Source organism: Aplysia californica, unplaced genomic scaffold (genome assembly GCF_000002075.1).
Source record: "Aplysia californica isolate F4 #8 unplaced genomic scaffold, AplCal3.0 scaffold00397, whole genome shotgun sequence".
Lineage (NCBI taxonomy): Eukaryota > Metazoa > Mollusca > Gastropoda > Aplysiida > Aplysiidae > Aplysia > Aplysia californica.
The window spans coordinates 159961-180945 of NW_004797667.1; the positions used below are offsets into that span (position 1 = coordinate 159961).

At 40.9% G+C, this 20985-nt stretch overlaps 1 protein-coding gene across 1 annotated transcript in view; it reads left to right on the top strand.

Annotated features, from left to right (window-relative positions):
- LOC101848834 (mucin-5AC) overlaps positions 1-14290 on the top strand; it is a gene marked incomplete at its 5' end in the record, with an annotated part of 41099 nt that extends 26809 nt beyond the window's left edge. Inside the window, 1 exon segment of the mRNA XM_013085679.2 lies at positions 1933-14290. Coding sequence (XP_012941133.1) covers positions 1933-5449 — 3517 coding nt within the window.
- Positions 14291-20985: the final 6695 nt, after the last annotated feature.

Sequence of the window (20985 nt, forward strand, 5' to 3'; positions counted from 1 at the left end):
TGTGTGTGTGTGTGTGTGTGTGTGTGTGTGTGTGTGTGTGTGTGTGTGTGTTTATGATATGTGTGTTGTGTGTGTAGGGGGGGGGTATAATCATGAACTGGAAAACAGAAAATACGGTTTATTGAATTCACCATATGTGTACTGTTGAAGAAAGAACTGAATTAAGGCCCTGTATAAGAGCATTGGTGAAAGCAGGTTTTGCGTTGTCCAGATTAATGCCAATTGAACTACCTGTGCGCCTGAAAGTCAGTATGTGGTAACATCTTCTAGTTTGTTTGTTTTTTAAATTTAATGGAAAGCGGACGTTCGAATAGCAGAGATACCCCACTGTGACTACTGTGACTACTGTGACTGTGACACAAGCCCCTTGCCTCTTTTTTTCCCTTTACATCGCGGAGTGAATATTACAGATAATCTATTGTGTCAAAGATTCGCCCTCCACACCTTTTTTTCCTCTTTTTAAATTTTTTTTTTTCTTGATACTTCTTTATCTTCCACTGATGTTCACGTAGCCCCTTTCCACACACACACACACACACACACACACACACACACACACACACACACACACACACACACACACACACACACAAGTGCTCCGTACATGTTACACGCGTAAGAGCTCTGGACGTGTTACACACACCCTCACAAAAGCCAATCTCTGCTTCTGAGTCCTCACTGATTCTATAATCCGATTAAGTGGACCAGAGACTCATATTGTCCACTCTTTTTTGGAAATAAGGGTGGGGGGTTACAAGACGACTCTGCAAATATTGAACGAGACCAAAAATGACTTCTAGTAGGTTCTTTTTGTATTTTTGTTCCGCGCGGGGCGCCGGAAGAAGTATTGATGCAGGTTTAGCTGAAATTGATGCACATACTGGCGATAAAAAGTACCACTTTTTGATTGTGTGTATAAAACCTACGTCTTTTGATCATGCTTTTTGAAGATGATAAGATGCTTAATGATAAGAATAACACTTTGTTGCTTCAAATTAGTGTTCACAGCACAACGTCAAAAAGTAGAAAATTTGAAATTTTCCCGACCTCAAGGAAGATATTTTTCTATTCTTTGTTGTTTTAATGAAGCTTAAGTCTGTGTTCACCAAAAGCCGCAATAAAATTTGATCATTGTCACCCTAGAAAGATCGTAAGTTTCATTCCACATAAGAAAAACAGAGCCATCGCGTTTCTGCTGTTGCTACGACATTCAACGTCTATTTTTCTGTTGAAGTAAATCTAATGTCATGATCGTCATGTGCCAGATCTGCAACAGACATCGGCGATCATGGTTCGCCATTCGTTTCTTTGCTCAGATGCTCTGAAAAAAAAATCCAACCCTATTCATTATATTATTATTATCCTGGTCTTTTCCCATTTCCCATCTGTTAAGGCTCTCCAAGTAGGTTGATCTGGGTCTACCCCTGCCTCGCTTGCCTTCTGTTTTACCAGCGAGAGCTAATAAATGTTCAAGGCCTTTATGTCGTCAATTGTCTCTGTTTCTCTGCTTCTCTCTGCCAATCTTGTTTCCTCTGCACTAAATGCATGTTGTTGTATCGATGTGCTTCTCTTTACTCAAACCATGATATTTCACAGTATAAATGCCTTCTTTCTTTCTTTCTTTCTTTCCATGTGCCTCTATTTTCTTAAACCTTGATTATTTATATTATCTACATCTTTTCTTTATTTCTTTTTTTTCTTCATTTCCTTTAACCCCATGGTCCGCGTAGGAAATGACCCTTGTGGGTGGTTGAAGGGCAACAATGGTAGGTTCTTTTCTTTTCTTTCCCTCTTTGGCATCTGTCTATCTTTGTCACTTTTCCGTGTTCTAAAAGACCATTCTTGGGTTGATGTGCTTCTCTCCACTCAAACTTGAATTCGAATGGCCTCTTTTTTCCATGTAACTCATAAAAACATGTTTTTCTCACCTAGGTCTGTCTCGTTTGACGAGCGCGCAGAGTTTCCCGCCGACGCTCGTTCTGCTCCTGATACAGAAGGACAAGAGGGCGGCGGTAAGGCCAACGTGAGCATGGACAAGATCAGCACCATGACACTGCGAGAGTTCAAGTCACTGCTCAACTCTGCCCTCACCGTGCCAGAGCAAGAGCAGCAGCAACAAAATGGCGAGGTCTCTTCTCAGACCCGCATCGGCGCCAGCAACTTGAACGGTGGAGGTGAACCCGTAAACAGACAACTCAACTGGGATTCCCTGAGGGATAAAGCACGTTCTGTTAGAGATTCGATTTCATCTAGCGTAAACGCCAGAAAAGGAAGCAGTGGTGGAGGAGGAGTTGTAGACAGCAGTGCGGGAAGGCGGAGTTTACCGCAGTCACCTATGGACGACAAGCCACGCCCTTTGCCTGGGGACCGCCCAAAGACCCCGGTAGCTTTGAGGAGGAATGCAAACAACTCTACCCCTAGCACACCCCCTCGGCCCAAGACGCCCACGTCTTCCGTGTCAAGGCCAAAAACGCCGACGTCAAGTGGTGGTTACAGACCAAAAACTCCTAGTAGTTTAGACCGCGATGGAGGGGAGAGAGAGGAGTACAAAATGTCGCGGCCAAAGACACCTAGCCAGATGAAACGTGACGCAGTAGCTAAAGTGGCTGGAGCCATTTCCAACTGGGTGGAATCCAGACAAGAAATAGACTCCGGCTCCACTCATAACCGCCCCAAGACTCCTACGAGGCCAAAGACACCTGTAGGGTCCAAGTCCTATGCGCCTCGCTGTCGGTCAAGAGCTGGGATGGATGAAGAGGACGTTGATGACGATGAAGACGACGACGACGACAATGACGAAATTGTTGGTGTTCTTGCCAACCCTCACATGCAGTCATTGGCATCGACTGTGAAAGAGAGGCCGGCCACTCCAAGCCGCATCCCCAAACCGTGCTTCACTCCACGCCCCGTCACACCAAAAGTCTCATCGACCACTGACGTCACTCAAGATGGGATGGGCAATGGCGGAGGGCAATTTTCACAATCTCACTTCACACCGTCGTCTTCCTCTTCAGCCAATCAGCTTCTCTCCTCTTCCTCATCCTCCACTTCCTCCACTCCCGCTGCGTCATCTCAGTGCCATCAGAAGATTTCGCCGTCCACGACGCGTCCGGCATTTATCTCCCGGTCCAACAGCAACTCGTCGAGTGTGCGGTCATCCGAGGACGCCCCTCCTTCCTCGGCCTACATCCACCCCGAGGACAGGTCTTTCGCTGTTTCCTCTCTCTCAAAATCTTCGCAAAACAAACCCGTAAATGTTATCTCTCGCAAATGCCAACCAACGAATGGATTCAACAACACCAGCAATAGCAGCAACCAGAATGTCAACAGCAAGACCTCGCCGGCTAAGTCTTACCGGGACCTGCACGCAGTCCGCCGATCTGTTACTCCTGGTCCGTACAACTCCAAGAAACCGCAGCCAGCGAGGTCCGTTACTCCGGGCCCTTACGAGAGGCGCACGATGGCTGAGAGAGCCTCTACCCGACCAGCGCATGACGAACTCAACTCTCGGCGTCGCGGTTCCCTAACTAACCCGGCTCCTATTTTGAAATCTGGCCCAGGAAAACGTTCCTCATCTGCTGCCCCCATGCGCCGCGCATCTAGCACCGCCAACATTGACCAACAACAGATGTTACTGACCAATGAAATCACTTTTTCGGATGACGAAGAGATAAACGAGCTGGTGATGAATGCGGCAAAGATGAAGGCCGCTCAAGCCTTGGAGAAACGCGAAAGATCTTCTAGTGTTGACGCCAGGAAACTGGCTCATCAGAACGGGCAAGATGAGAAAGATGGAGAAGTGCTGATGGTGCGACGGGACAGTTCGGGTCACCACGGTGTACAGGTCATGAAGCAGAACGAGATGAGATACGACTCGACCACCCGTGTTAACGTGGTGAAGCGACCACCGTCCAGAGGGAGCTCTACAGACCGAGCCAATAGCACGGCATCAAGTGCGGCTCGGTTCCGGTCTCAGACGCCCGATCCGTCTATGTTCAGACAAAAGATGGGTGTGAGCAAAGCGAAAGAGAGCTCCGATGCGGATATGAATCGGACAGAGGCTTGGGTGGACTCGACTCTCTCTGATCCCAAAAGGAAACCCCCAACAAGAGCCAAACGCGGCAAAGTCGTCGGCAAGGAGATCCCAGCCAGCGAGTTGGTGCCACGTCCCCTTGAGGAGATCAAAGCTATTCTGACAGAGCCGCAGAATGGCCTGTCTCACTTGGACACCTGCAAACTGGACGCTCCCCCCGAGGACCCAGAAATGTACCGAAAGATGGAGAGGTTGTTTGAGAAGTATAGAGAGATGGAGCTACGGGCATCAGTCAATGACACGCCTGGTGGCGGACCTGCAGAGGCAAAGAGCAAACCAGGGGATGGTAACTCTGTCAAAGCGGGTAGTCAGAGATCAACCAACGCTTCATCTCGATCAACCCCGTCCGTTGCTTCCTTAAAGACGTCGACCGGCTCTCATTCCTCGTCCTCTGGCATATCTGCAAACACTCCTCCTTCAAACGGTCACGGTGTTGCCTCACAACCTCCTAGTGTCAAGTCGTCATCCAGTGATGATCAGAATCGATTTCGAAGATCTTCCAGCGTCCCAGGATCATTCCAGCAGCAGCTACATCACCGGGCCAAAAATACGTCGTCCAACAACGGCTCTGCCGCCTCTACTCCTGGCCACGAGACCAGGGAGTTTCCCCATGGAGACGGTGAAGAGTTCCCGCGGAGGAGACCGCCTAGTCGACAAGGCTCTGACGTCGGCTCATCTACGGAAAGCAAGGGCCGTAAGGCTTCTTCTCTAAAAGACATTGACACGGAGGTGGCTAAAGACCCAACAGCTTTGATTTCAAAGATTAAAGAAATCCTCCGCGTGCGTCCTCGAAAGGACGAGAACTCTAAGGTGCCAACACGAATCCCTGCCCCAGCAGCACTGAGCAAGAAAACACGCTCCAAATCGGTGTCAAACCTGTTCTCGTCGGAGGGCGTGCCAAGGCGTGAGAGTGCTGGCAGCAGCTGTGGGTTCGGTCGGGAGCTGAGCTTGAGACAAAGCAACGGCTCCGATGAATTGGTGGACGACCATGACAGTTTGGGCGTTGACGTAGCCAACCGGCTGAACCGCTCGAGCCGAGCCAACAGCACATCCAGCGGCAACATTGCCTACTCAGAGTTTGTGTTCACCGACGAAAAGGCGGACGAGGTGGGCGAGCTCACACGGGCCTGGTCCGTACAATCAGACTCCAGCGACGGGAACAACCGCTCCGAGACGCCCGTGCCAAAATTAGCCACGCCCCTCACGACGGGACGGTCCACTTTTATCAACAGAAAGGGAGACCATCTGACCAGAGGGCTGTCGCAGGAGAAGGAGAATAATTTGTCGAACTCTCAGTCCTCTCTGTCTAGCCGGTCTGTGCTCTCGGCCGCAGAGGACGATGGTGACTACGTATGACGAGATCAGGTTTTGTGATACGCACACGGACAAAGGTATCCACAAAATGATGACCTTAAACAGGAAGTGTGACACAATTGCAGTGAAGTAAACTCATAACATGGTTATAGAGATGACAAAGTTTAGCGTCGGACGTTGAAAGATCCTCTTTCGAAAAAGTAAATGCCTGCAGTTGGTTATGGCTATAAAATATAAGTGTTGATCATTTCTGCAGCGACCGGTTTCACTCCATGGCATTATGTTTGTCAAAATTCAGTACGGTAACTGACGTCTTAATATGGTTAAAATACTGAAATCGTCCACTTGAAATGCTGTCCAGTGAGGAGTGAGTCATTTTGCATTTGAAGACTGATGGTGTTCTTCTAGGAATCAGTTTTTAATCCCCAAAACACACACACACGAACGCACGCACGCACGCACGCGCGCGCACACACACACACACACACACACTTTAAAAAGTCGTAATTGAGCATTGAAAATACATTGTATTTTTATTGAAGTCCAACAGTGTTGCTCCTGCAAGGCTGTTCTTGACTTGTCTGACAATGATGCCTCCTCACCAAAAAAGCGCATTTTTCTGCACAATCAGTTGTGTAGTGTTTTACTTTTAATTAGATTGCTAATTAGCCGCTTTAAGCTGCATCTTTCTCTTCTCCAATGCAAGGGAAAACGCTTTATTTCCCCTCTTCGCCATAACTCCTGTTTGTTTTGTTGTTGTTGTTGTTGTTGTATTTGGGCTTTTCATTCTTGGTGTGAAAAAAGAGTGGTTTTTGATCACCGCACTATTTTTTTGTCACGGAATCGGTACTTGTCTGAAAGGTGAACTGTCCTTTCCTAGCAACTACTTCCAAAGATGTGATACATGTAAATTGTTTCTAATAATTGTCATACCACAGCTGCAGAAATAACAGCTGCTTAATATATATACTGCTAAAGATGTTTAATAAGATGTTTACCTTTAGCATCTGTCAAGACAGAGAGACACGTTTAAAGGTCGCTCTTAAATCCTTTCATAAGATGTAACTGCTATCAATGATTCATTCTCTGCTGCTGAGAGAAAATGTTTGCAGGAGGTATAAACATAATATCTCGTGTGAAGCAGATTTTGATCTGTTCGTGTCCTGCCTTGAATGCTATTTAATGATAAAATGATTTAAACAATTGAACTGTTCGTTTTTACCACATAGAAAAATGAGTGTACAGGTTTCGCTTAAATGTAACCACCTAGTTACCCTGTGTTAAACAAAAGGCATAATTCTGTGGTGTCAATAGTTTGGCATCAACTCGAGGGTGTTGGGCGCATGTCTGTCTTCGTGGAGATGCCAGGAAGATCCAACGGTGTCAGACATGGTAAAAACACAGATATTGTGTACTAGGCCTAGCACATACGCCAGTCTCATGTACACAACACATGATTGGTGTTTCATTGGTTAAATGACGTAAGGGTGGCGGGGTTGATAATATCTATCACATATCAATATCAAGGGGGCAAATAGGTACAATGTATCAAAACCCGTTGGGGGAAAAGGCAAACACGAGTCTCCACAATGAGAAAGGGGCGCATAGATCAGAATGGGAATATATTGACTCTGCATCACTTTCTCAAACGACAAAGTCTTGCGTTCGTTTTTTCTTGCTCTCACCTGCTGTTATCAGTTACCCAAGCCATCTTACCTCACATTACTGTATACAAGTATAAACTAAGTATACCCCGGTACGCAGAGTCTCGTAAATGAATCTTTCCAGGTGTCGAAACGGTATTTAGGGCCTCTCTCTTCCTCAACCCTTTTTCATTCCCACATGCATCTTGGTTCCAGTTTTAGGCCCAAGATTCTGACGATGGCACGCCGTTTTAAATAATCAAGATTTCAAGCATTATAGCGTGTAAAACTCCCTCTAAATCCTTACGCACTCCATTGGGCACCGATATGGCTGTTTTGGAGAGAAGTGCAACGTGGTTTATGAGGTGGACGTGGGCTGTAAAACACTGAATTGATATCTTTTAGTCGAGTATTGGGTGGTGGGGGCTCACAGAAAGCGAAATACCAGATACAAGGAATTGGGAGACCAAATTTTTAAACTTTTTTCTCGTGTTGTTGGTTTGTTTGTTTTTTTGTTGGGTTTTTGTTTGTTGGTTGTTGGGTTTTTTTTGTGTTGTTTTTTTGTGTAGGCCTAATCTGACTTTATATTGACCTGCTACACGTGATTTGAGGTTACCGGATAGTGAATTTAATTACTCTACAACGAAACTCAAACACATTTTGTGCCGTACAATATTGATCTGATAGTGTCAGTTATTGAACCTGCACAGGGATTCTGAGGATGCTTGTCCGTTTGAAGGTCTACTGCGGTGTTTTTTCTTCTAATCGACGGTATACCAACGGACCAGTCTGGCACTGTTCCGCTTGGCGTACCGGTCTACTACCTAACCGAAAGCCTAACCCAACGACGGATTAGTGTTTGGTTTAGGGTTAGAGTTATGGATTATAGTAGACTGACAAGTGGAACGGTTGTCAGACTGCTCCTGTGGTAGACCGTCAGGGAGAATACAGGTAGAAACATCTGGGTCGACCGTCAAATGGACTGGCACCTTATAATATGTCTATCTCAACCTGTCTTACTTTTATTATTGTCTAAGCATTAATGCACGCTACGAGTGAAGAGTGATGTACCCCTGCTACCCATTTTTCTGCCAAGACTATGTCAATTTCCTTTTCTTCATGGGTGCTCATGTACTTTGGGAAAGATGCAGCACGCCCTATACGCTCTTATACATGTACAATCTGAGTGTCTGGAGCTCGCCCCGAAATGAGTTTGTACCACCAGGCCCACCACGGACTCTGTATTGTAACAATTATAGTTCTCTGGGATATATTATGGCCCAGTCAGGTTGTGGTATTTTTATTTAATATTTTTTATGGTCCAGTATTTATTGTACACATATAATATGAAAGTGGAGAGACTACATACAATTCCATAAAAGAATGTGTTGTTTCATGATTACCTTGTCATTCGTATAACCATCGTTTGTAGGCACAGAAGGCATTATCACTGTGTGTATGTACATCAGATACTCTGTTTATTCATGAGCAATATCAACAAAGTGACCCAAAAGTCAAGATTATACTATTTTTTTTATCGTATACACATGTATGTTCATTTCTTTTCAGGGACAGTTAGAACCCCTTTTAATTGTTCAAGGCAAGAGGAATATATGAAAACGTTTAAGTCCTGGGTTGTTTAATCAAAAATGTTCTATGTTCATTAATCAAGTAGGCGTTTGATGAAGTCCCAGACCAGTCATGATTTTACCTCCTGGTTGTCCTGGAGCGGTTATTTTCTCTTTACAATGTGTTTGTAGTATTGTGTTTCAACAGTATAGGCCTATTTATTCAAGTAAATTTCTTGACGTCTTTTTGCATTTCCTACTCTGTGTATTTCATATCACTTTATATGTGCAAGCGGCAAATGAATGATGAAGACTCTAGAAACAGAGGGGCAGATCAGATCGCATTTTGAGCATGTTGAATGCCAATGTCCAAGGTAAAAAGTTTTTGGTGAATAGTCTGATTTTTACAGCATAACATTTTCACCCTGTCTGGCAAAATAGACTAAAGTTTTACTAAACACATTTCACTGAGGGGGAAACTGCGCAGTAGAGTAAGATAGAGCAAACAACTATGGCATTTGGATAAGCCAATAAAAAAAACCCACTTTGGTGAATACATTTGATTGAGTCCATTTCTGTACTTGAAAGGTTTGGGTAGTTCAAAAGCCTCCACGTCAATCTACAGCAGAGGGCTCTTCAATGCATCGTTTTGAACCAATTAAGAAAAATATCTAATATAATCAGTATTATTTTACAGCTTTAGTTAGCAATCCCTATAACTGAAGTCACAGTGTCACCCAAAGGAATAAGACGCCCTGTCCCAAAACTGCCTCAGTCCAATTTAATTCTCCACATTTCCTTCCTTCATTCACTCTCTAATGAACGTGTACTGGTGAAAGACTTCTACAACTGTCTCAACTTCAGTCTGGTATCGAGGCTCATCATAACAGCAATGTATGTTATTTCAACAGCTGATTCACATTGCTGTCTGCCTGGCCAAAGCAAATAATTGCAGTTTTGAAATACCTGTAGTACAACGTATCATAAGTCCTTAATGTGCCGTATGGAGGGGTTTTTTTTTCGAAAGCCAAAAACTACGATGGGCATACCAAAAGTTTTTTTTTTTACCTTACCATGAACTTGGCATGAAGGAATAAAGGTAGAAAGCTGAACTTTGGTACTAACTTTAATCTTTCTCTATATAGTCGCCTCCAACAGTTATACAAATTTTACCATCAGTATGTATGTAACCTTGAAAAGACCTTGAGAATAGAAGACCATCCCTTTGTCGGAAAATCAGCCCTCTGTCGCTTCTTCGACCCCATCATCACTTTCAAATTGCCTTCCTGTTAAATCCTTTTTCAGTTTTGTGAATACAAAAATGTCGGACGGGGCTAATCATCTTGTGAATTCCACAGCCACTTTCTCATGCAGTTTCTGCAGCTTTTCTTGAAAAGTGTGCTGCCCCGTTGTCGTGAAGCAGCAAAATGCCCTTTCGGATCTTTCCTCTGCGTTTTTCTATTATAGCCTCTCGTAATTTCTTAAGCTGGTTTTGGTCCCAAAAAACTGATAGCATCACTTTTTCACTTGATGGCTGCACCTTTGCCTTCTTTGGTGTTGGGGACGAGGGCCGTTTCCACTGCATTGATGCAGATTTTGGCTCCGGATCGTTATGGTAGACCCATGTCAGCTCAGGATCGTGTTGGTCGACCCGTGTCTCATCCATTGTTACAAGTCTTTCAGAAAATTTTGTTTAATCCTTTTCATACAGACCAAGCAATTTTTGACAACAATCCGCACGTTGCACTTTTTGAGGAGTCAACAAACGAGGGACCCATCTCGCAGAAACCTTGGTCATATTCAAATGTTCATTTAAGATTCGTTCAACTGATCCAATGCTAAGCCTAGTTTCTTTGCTCAAACGTTCGTCTGTCACCCGCCTTTCAAACAAACAAGTTTCTTGATTTTCAACACATTCTCTTCTCTTGTTGCTGTCACTGGGCGACCATCACGGTGGTCAACTTCAATGTCTGTGAATGCGCATCTGAATTTTTTACACCAAAATTTTATAACTGCATAGAATGGGCAATCGGTTCTATACGGCATGCATCTCCGTAAAAATATCCTGTAGTTGCTTGCCTTGCAAGAACAAAAACTTCATTACTGCCCTGTGCTCAATTGTCTCCATAACCATTGTTATGTTGAAACTGGAGAACAACAAACCCCCATTCTCTTTAAAGTGCGCTGGTGTTAAAACCAATTATCCCCAAAATTCTCATGTATTCTTGGAAGATGATTGTTGGCTTTCACCCCAAATTTCAGCTTTCTACTTTATTCATTCATGGTCAGGTAACACAAAAAACCTTTTGGTATGCCCTTCGTATATCTTATATTTCTATATTTTCTTTGCAATTCTTGTTTGTGATTTTGTCAAATTTAAACTGACACATATTGATAATATTGTGAGGTATTTTATTTGACACGATACATGTATCTCTAGTTCTGCTGCTCACCTCCATTAAAACTATGATGAGACTTAGAATAGTATTTTGGGGGTCTATAAAAAATTTAACTTTTCCAAAGTCAGTGCCTCTATGGTTTGTGGGGATCTTTACGAGTCCATTTTTACTTATTGATCTGTCCATGATTCATTGTCTTGGTAATATGTCTTTTCCTCTCTCCATTCACTCCTTTCATCTCTGACACAGTATAACACGGAGGGGTCGAACACAGACGACTCGACATCGCGCATCCGTCGAGCTGTGCCTGCGGTCCCGTGGGTTTTTTTGTTTCTTTATCCCGTAAACTAAATATCCCTTACTTGAACTACCGAGGCCAGTCCCGACGAATTCGAGTTATCCGTGTTACACTGCTTATTGATCTTTTCATATCTCTTGTGGTTTGTTCATGCTCGAGAGTTTTCTAAATCTAGAAACGTCTCACAGTGTTAATGTTTATATATTAATATTTATTGTTTCTATGATGTGATGACAGTTACAAGTATTCTAGATAGGTGATTTATCATTTCTCATTGAGTTGGTTGCTGCCTCCTGTGCTGCTGCTGTGAAGTTGTCATGTTAATAGCTTCAGTTCTTATACATTTGTACCCATTTATTCGTACATGATATGTTCCTCTCTGGCTGTTATTTTATTTCTGCAACCCTATGTGATAATTTTAGCTTCTTTCATGACCCAAAAGGTCAATGTTTTCTCTATTTTCTTGAAAATTCTTTTTAAGTCTCAGTTACTAACTCTAATTTTCTGATTGCTGTTATCATGAAAGAGTCGAGCAATAGGTAGGTACACAGTAGGCCTAAAGAATTTGAGAACAAAAGAAAAATCTGCTTTTGAATAAACAGTGACACAAAAAGGATGCCTTATAATGCACCCAAAAAAAAAAGCCTAAATTAGGGGGCGGTTGTTTGGTTGGGTTTCTTTTTTTTTTGGGGGGGGGGGGGGGGGGGTAGGAGAGCAACCTTTTTTTTACACCCGACACAAAAGAGTAAACAACAGAGGATTATAAGATCCAAAGAAAATTATAAACTAATCAAAATCAAAATTCGATAACCAACTACAATGATAATGATGCCTCAGTGTTGAAACAAAAACAACTACCGTACTGTACAAAACTAATTGATACCACACAAACCCGCATGAACATAGCTTTTTTAAAACTTGCTTGAATTTTAGGGTGATAATGTTTTAAAACCGGGACTTTTAATCTTTATCAATTGTGATAAATTCTTATCTTGTTTCTCACAGCATGAAGGTAGATAATTCTTGGAATTTGAGTTCACACAATTATATTATTTGTCACAAGTTCTGATCAAGTGGTATTCATTTGCCTTCACGTATCTTGACAATCATCAACAGGGACTGATGGAGGAGTAAATAGATCTAATCTTCTTGAAATGCATACATTTGTATTTGTGTGTATTGATGTAATTAAGACTATTTTAGCAGAATAGATTTTTTGTATTGTATTTGAGGAGTGGAGACTAAGTTAACAAGACTGTCCAGATACGGTCAAACCTCGTTGTACCGTCAGCCCTGCTTACCACAAGGTTTTGCCAGTGTATGACAAGGAATGCCTATTAAAACATAATATTTTCCTCTCAAAACCGTTATCCGCCATCTGTCTCAATTGTTCAGTCCTAATCAAACTAATGTAAATTTGCCCCGACATACCTCCAGCGAACTGGCCACAAGAGATCATACACTGCACACGGTACACGGCGCCCATAGGTGGCTGCTTGCTTCATTCTTTTTCCCCACCTACATCTCTGCGAGCTTATCATTTTCTAGCGCTGGTTGATTTACTCCTGATCATGGAAATACTATTATTTTTATACTTTGGCAAATACTTTTTTTTAAAATTGGAATTAAATTCTAAAGTTGTCAGGAAAAACTTCAAAGAAACTGCGCCACCTCGGCCTGTCTACTTGGTATCTCTAGACATCAGCACAAAGGCTGGCGGGCGCCCATGCACCTTTTACATGGTGAGGACTCCTGCTCAAGTAAAAGATTACAGATGGCCCGTAGATTGACGTAGGGTGAAAAAAGAAAAAAAAAACGTCTACAGAGTCATTGGCACATTATAGCTTAGCTTTTGATCCTGTAGACATTTTCAATTTGAATGGAGTTGTAGATGTAATTCTTTGCTACTCGTTTTTCATTTTCACCTGCGTATGGTAATCGCGCAAGACAGAAAAATGAATCAAGACTAGCTACAGTCTTTGTAGTCTCCACCACTCTACCACTAGTCGAGATGGCATTCAATGCTATCCCGTTTTACCGCCAGCCCCGCTGTACCGCCAACTTCATGCTTGTCCAAAGATAGGCAGTCTTAACGGGGTTTGACTGTACTTTTCTATATTTTCTTTGCTTATGGCGTAATTTCAGTGTTCACAATTTTTAAATTTTGTCCTTAAAGAATAAAAACAAAGCATTTAGAAAGCAATGTGATATTTACGAGTCTAGTAACTCAATGGACATTATTATAATCCAGTAGAGTGGGGTGCTCCCCAAAAATTATAAAGTTCACAGTCATTTCTTTTCATCATTTCCTGCCAGATATAAGATGGAAGAAAGATGATGTCAACAGCAATTTGTAAATTCATTAGTGCAGCTTTATTTATTCTGGTGAAACTGCAGCCTCCTTCCGATCTCAGAACCTCATCAACCATAAAGCACATTTCTCTCTTGTTTCCAGGACCTGACAAAAAGTACACTTACTTGACTTACTTCTCTGATGCATGTAAAATTTAAATAGACACAATAGATGACAGTTCCAAAAAGCATTGCTTTTTCTTAGCTGTATGCCCTTCGTGGATTAGGGTAGAAAAGTACATTGTCATAGTAGGCCCACAGTAAAAACTGATGCCCTTTCTGAAAAATACAAAAAGCTCTACTTTTCTGTGTTTTGTTAGCTCAAGTTTCAAGTTGTTTAACAAGGATTTGGGAATGACAGGAAACAAGGTGCGTCCCAAATTACAAACAGCTCTGCATACCTTTCCTTCACTGAGTGAGTGTTTACCAACCTTTTTTTTCACTCTTTAATTTTGAGATAAGCACTTGTAAAACTGTACGGCAAATAATGAAAAAGAAAAAGAAAAGGCAAGATGCTGAAAGAGACAACTGTAAACAAAAATAAATAATTAATTTGGGGAGCTTCAACAGCGAAGTATGTGGGCAATATGAGAAGCATCATGGTGTTTGTCAAAATAATAAAATCAAAGAAAACAGCATTTTTCTTCCTGTTTGGCAATTTTTATTTTACTTTCTGACTCAAAATCTTTTATCATTAAAAAAGCACATTGCTGTGTGAATTTTACTGAAAAACAAATAACCCTACCCAGGGGTCGTATTCTTCACAGTTTAGAATACTTCTAGTGTGAAGATCTCTTTGAAACTTTCAGTATTTCTCAAAAAATCATTTTGACAGACTGCTATGCAAAGCGTACCGATTGGATTAACAAGTAAATTTCCTCTTTGGAAAGTGGGGGCACAGAGTTCCACACATCTTATGGATATGATAGTAAAACACAGACTGATAGAGTTAAAGACAAAAAATGTAAATTTGAAAGTCACCAAACTTTGGCAACCATTTTCTAGCTAACTTTACCTCTGAAACCAGATGTCCCCCACCTCCTTCAATTTGAAATATCTTGACTTCTATTGAAGATAAGTTATTTCTTTAAAAAATCAAAATCAAGACAAATGAACAACCAATAACTCTAAGTGCTTAAAAATAGACGAGTGCCTGATTCCACCACATACGGCACATGTCACCAATGAATCCAGCAATTAGTTGAGAAAAACAGACTTCCAAATGGGATTTTAATTCAGACACTCACATGATAAGCCACTTCGAACATGTTCCTTTTTTTGTAGCTGGTCTCAACATTGAGGCGTACTAGATTATGTGAGAATAGGTGCAAAAGCACCTTTTTACGAAACGAACAAAAAAAGAACTGGCAGGGCTGTAAGATACCAGAAATATACGAACGAGTGCACCGAAGCACATTGCCTACAAATAACAAAGCAACAAAAGTCACCCTTTGAAAGTGAAAACAGAACTAATTCAAATGGATCCCATGCACGATGCACACATTTTATTTTACCAAAAACATTTTTTTTTTTCTGTGCTCACCACAGTTGGCAAACATTGTTATGTGTTCTACATACACAATAAAAACCCATGCAATTGGAAAAGGAATCATCAGCTAGTGAACATACTCAAAGGGTAGAAATTTACAACTACAAAATGCATACTCTTCGATGGTAAATTTACAGATGTAGTATGATAACAAAAAGGCATATATACACATACATATATGTGTGTGTGTGTGTGTGTGATATGAAATTTACAAGACATTTCAAGTAAATTTGAAAAAACAAAGTTTTTTTTTTGTGTATACAACATGCAACAGTAAAAGCAATGTATGTGTTCTGAAACTAGTACAAACGTTTTGCTTTTCTCACCAACACTAAGGTCACCTTCCTCAGAGGCAGAAATGACATGTACAAATTGCAAATGTTACACTACACCCACAGTATTGGTACATAATATCAAATCTAAATCACAGGAATATAATACATGTATAAGCAGAAGTAATTTTAACAGAAGAAGGTCATTTGCAGAGACACAAGGCTTCTTAGCTGTTGTCACAAAAATGCACTAATAGGAATCCCAGGGTTCTCTCCATTTTTTTTTTTTTTGGCTGACAAGTTATAGCTCTGTGCTCACCATGACTTACGAGCTAGACATAACAAAATAGTATGTGTGGAAATACAATCAACAACCGTCATACTTCATCTACAACTTTGTTTTTAATCTTACAAGTGCAAAAGGGGGCTCTTGTGGTCTTAGAGGTAAGGTGTTCACTTCTCATTCAGTAGGGCCCGGGTTCGAAACATGACAGCGATGGAAATTTTTATTCTCTAAAATAATGTTGTCAGAGTCACGCTTCCTAGTCTCTAGCCACATTCAGTCGTCTGCGGCTTTTATCTCCCTTCTGGGCCCCCGACTCCTTACTGTTGTCTTTCAGCCACACCCCTGATCTTAGGGTAGGTAAAAATCTAACAACGATAAGGGCAAAACAATCTTGGAGGTCCCGTGTGCATGTTGTGCACATTAAAGATCCCTTGCTGGTTCTAAAATCAATAAGAGTAGGCTTCGGCCGCCACCCAGGCGAAATTCAAAATTCCTACAAAAGTGAGGTTTAATGTGTCCCGCGCGCTTGTACGATCGTAGGACCTTATGCAGTTGCGAGCGCCATATTATAAAACACTTACCAAAACAAACAAACAAACACGCGCAAAATGAGAGTAGAAATGCAGGGCAAAAAACATAACTTAGTTATTTTGCTTTCAAATCCACGGAAAACATAGGACGTAAACTTTATTCATGACACATTTACAGCTTTTCCACATTGTTTACATTTCTTTAGATGAAAATTGTTGTAGAAAGATAAAAATGGCCACAATTCAAAACAAAAATGTGAAGTAATATAAGTTGGTAAGTTATGCAGAGAGGAAAAAGCAGCAAATTACTTTGACATTTCATCGTGCATACACTATCGAAAAGATATAAATGATTAATTGTGGGTACACCATGAGCACATTGGAACGTTCTCTTCGCAAAAACAAAAATCAAGAAATTCTGAACTGCACATAATAAACATTTTAAGTAAAATGCATACTGTACACATGTCAGGAGCAGCCCTGAGACATCAAAACTCAACACACAGACATGGTTTCAATAAAATGTAGTTAGGAATTGAATACATTATATAATGGGAGATGCAATGAATACATACAATAGGAGGTGCAATTAATTGAAATGTCTTTTGGCCAAAGGCTCAGAGCCAGCCCACACAGAAGCACATGATACTAATAATTTTCTGCTCATATAATGGTATGAGGAAATACTTTACAGTTTGGGGAGAAAAAATCAAACTATATAATATATATATATATATATATATATATATATCATGGGTCTCAACTCAGAATTTTTAAAAAGGAGGAACTTTCCGCGTGATCGCGACAGAAGCCCATTTTGGCGAGACACCCACTATTATTAATATTATACCGTTGGACCCTAGAATGTTGAAATAAAAACCATCAATTTATCAAAGCAAGGTTATTTCATACCAGTTTGAGGGTTTGGAAGATAATTTCAAGTGAGAGTCACTTACCAAATATATTTACAATCTTGATTACGTACAGAAAGTGGTGGCGCACTGTGGTCTTGTGCGACTTATATTTTACCTTCATCATATTTGCCTGCATATATGTATATATATATATATAAACTATATAAAAATGAATCTTGTTTTGAGCCTGAGAAAAGGCCTAGAACCAGAATATCGACTGTCATGAACCAGTATGGGTGTAATGATTTATATAATAAATGTGAAAGAGAAAATTAAAGCTCAAACTCAAAGTAGAGTACATTGTAATAACTTGAATAGCTTGAGGTGTAAGTGTTAAAACTGTGGGAGGGCAAGATGCAGTGACATTGAAAATCTGCGAATCTTGAACAAACAGCTAAAACATAGAGACATAATTTACTGTCACCCATCCAATGAAACGCGAACACTTAGGCCCCTGCCCTAAGTTCATTAAGACGCTTAAGAGTAGTTATGACGGATCCCGATTATACACAAGGCATGCACCAATGCGCACTTTACTTTGCAGAGAACTGTACGTAGTAGCAATAAAAATTCTAAACATTAAAATTTGCTTCCAATTTCCTTTCTTGTTTTGTGTCTCCCCCCCCCCCCCCCCCGAGTGTATCTTTTTTTTTTTAAATCAATAATCTCCCCCATTCCAGTCACAATGACGAGCCCGACAAGACGCTTGTATAACTTTCTTCTTTTTATTTTTCTTTTGTCCCCACAAGCGACAGCACAGGGACGAACGTTATTTTCATGGCGACACCACGTTTGTAATGCAGAACCTGCATGTTAGAAATGTTGCGTTATCAGACTGTTACAGACAAATTTCTGAGATCTTGATTTTCCGGTCGAGCCTCGGTGTCACATACAATTACAATTCCGCTTGCCGCCATCGCCGCCTGTTCACGTGAAACGTACTCTCAGACCGGGAAAAGCCGAATTAATATCACAATCGTGACCGCCAAAAATGAACTTAAAGACATTATCGAATTTGGTTTTCAAATAATATTCGAGATCTTTTATGTTCCTGCGTCTCGGCGATTTTTTTTCAAATTCCCGAGGCCTGGCAGTCACTCTGCTCCCAGCAACTCTTTTTCTGATTGGCCCGCTGTCGCGATAGAGGAGGAAATGGCGGTAGCAGAAATCCGCTAAATAGCGGAATATTGAGACCCATGATATATATATATGTGAGTAGGTCTATAGTATTTTACACTGTTGTGAGAGAATTGATACAAACTGACTTGAAAAAATTGACAGCATTTCTGTGAATGTTTTCTTGCAATTGTGTTTGTGTAGCATCAGCTGTACATCAAAAGGGTTTAAGTGTTGCTGTTACATGCAGTACAGTAGTTTTTACACGAATGGGTACTAAATACTACTTTTGTGTTGACACACATATATATATACATGCATCTTACTTTATACCTGTTTTGAGTTTCCTTTTTATATTTGATATGACCAAACAATGCAATAAGTCCTTCAAGGCATGCAACATCATCATACATATATATATTCTTAGTTGTCTGTATGTATGGTGAAAGAAAAGAGGTAAAGTAGGAATGAAAAGTTTTCTAAATTTCTGTCTGTCTATAACATATCATTCCAATGAAACAATATCTGTGATCTACTTTCCCACTGTTCATGATCCTGGTTCGAAAACAACAGCATCCCACCATCATGAACCTGAAGATCAAATTTAATCACTGCTCAGTATTCACAACTATGAGAAAAATGTCAATTCTGCACACATAGTTTACTCAAATGTAACTATTGCTGGCATCATCATCAGAATAGAGATTGTACACTCCTCCTTTCCAGTCTGTCTACTTATTTCCCACCCAGGAATAGACTTTCATATTTCTATCATGTCGTATTTGTATCCATGAGTACGGTAAGTCTCTGCTACGACAACGAACATGCATTTCCTTTGTACAGCAGCACACTAGTTTATTCTTATAATTATAGAGAATAATAATAAATATGTCAGGTAAAAAAAATATTACGCATGAAATACATGATCAAAATTGCCAATCATTCTCATTGTATTTATGTACAGAGAGAAACCACTCCCACAGCATATCTATTAGAAGCATATGGAAGCAAGCAAATCTTTGAGCTGAATACCAATGCCCCTTTCAAACAAAATAATTTAATATTAGAGGCATGTTCAGTGGAAGCAGACCAAATAAAAGAAGAGCTTGAAAACTCCCCACAAACACTGTTGTATTGATCCACACATTGGCCTACCACATAAATAACTGTCCAGCATGATTCAGAACTAACACTACACATTGTCTCGCAGTAATATCATTATCTAATGAAAATGCAGTTATGGCTGTGTAAGGTGTTCTTGATAATCATCTCCTACTACAAGACTTCACTGTTTTCCTCATCATCATCATCCATGTCTATCTCTACCTGTGCTGTTGTTTTCGACCCCTGGTCGGCTCAGAAAGCTTTATAGACAAGACCTGTAGCTGTGTGTGGCTCTGTCTGTACAATGAGTGGACTCCCAGGACAACTAAGACAACACAAAATGAATGATTAAAGACTCGACCAAACTGACGCCTGCCTGCATTCATTTCTTTATAAAATATCTTATTATAAAGTGATGTACAATGTGTATAGGGTGACCAGAAATTTTTTTTTTCCAAAAGAGCACTGATAAAACAAGTACCAAGGTTTGAAAATTAGTTGTAAAATCTGGATTGTGCTGTAGTCAGTTAAAATAAAATATGACAATTGCAGAGTTATAAGATGAGATCTCTAAAGCCCTACTTTCAACAGTTTTCCAACACACTTTATTTTTAAAGGTGAAATTCCAGGGATTCAGGTCCAGACTGTTTGTGGCCCAGTAGTGCTTAGTCCCACGACTGGCTGTCCTATTGCCAAAATGGTTGTTGATCTAGCGCAAAACAGCTCTGGAAACTCTATTCAGCCTCATCCATTATATATATGTGAACAATATTATGACCACAAATAGTGATGCGCCCAACAACGACTGCAACACTGTACATCTTCTAGTCTAGGGAAGGAAATGATCATTTGGAAAAAACATCAGGGCATGGGAATTACTGTGAAGACATGTGAGCCTTCAAGAGGAGACACAACTAAGACTTTAAACGTCTATGTCATAACAACAAAGATGCAGAAACTTTACCATGTGGAACAAAGTTTTTCTGAGAGTTAACAGCACAAACAGAGGTTCTTAATTTGGCACTCAGACAGCATGAGAATGAGATAATAAAAGGAGCAAAAAGAAGATTAATAACAGTTGTTTTTTCATTAGATAATGATATACACTGAGAGGGTTGGCACCAAGCTGAGACAGCCCAAAATTTTTTTAAATTGGAATCAGGGGTATTAAGATCGTATTTTCGTGCGTGCAGATTCCACCAAATTCATAATAATGGGCAGCCCTGACGTTATGTTGGGAATGACCTAAAGGAAGTACTAGGGAAAGTGTTCCAGTTTAGCGGACACGACAATGAAACGTGGCCCACGACTCAGCAATTCACAGACCTTGGCCATGGCATACACCAGTGTTTGCCAACATGAAAGGCAAGTTATTAAATTTGGTGAATGGCGGTGAGTTACAATAGAAAGCCTTTAGAAATAACTTCAAAGTGTTCAAAGATCATTTTTTTACACAAAGTATGTGCCAAGACGTGGTGGAGTCAGGCGTTCGTCAATTTTTTGGGCATGTGGAGTTGTTGGTATATCTTAAAGCATGTTCAGTTGTC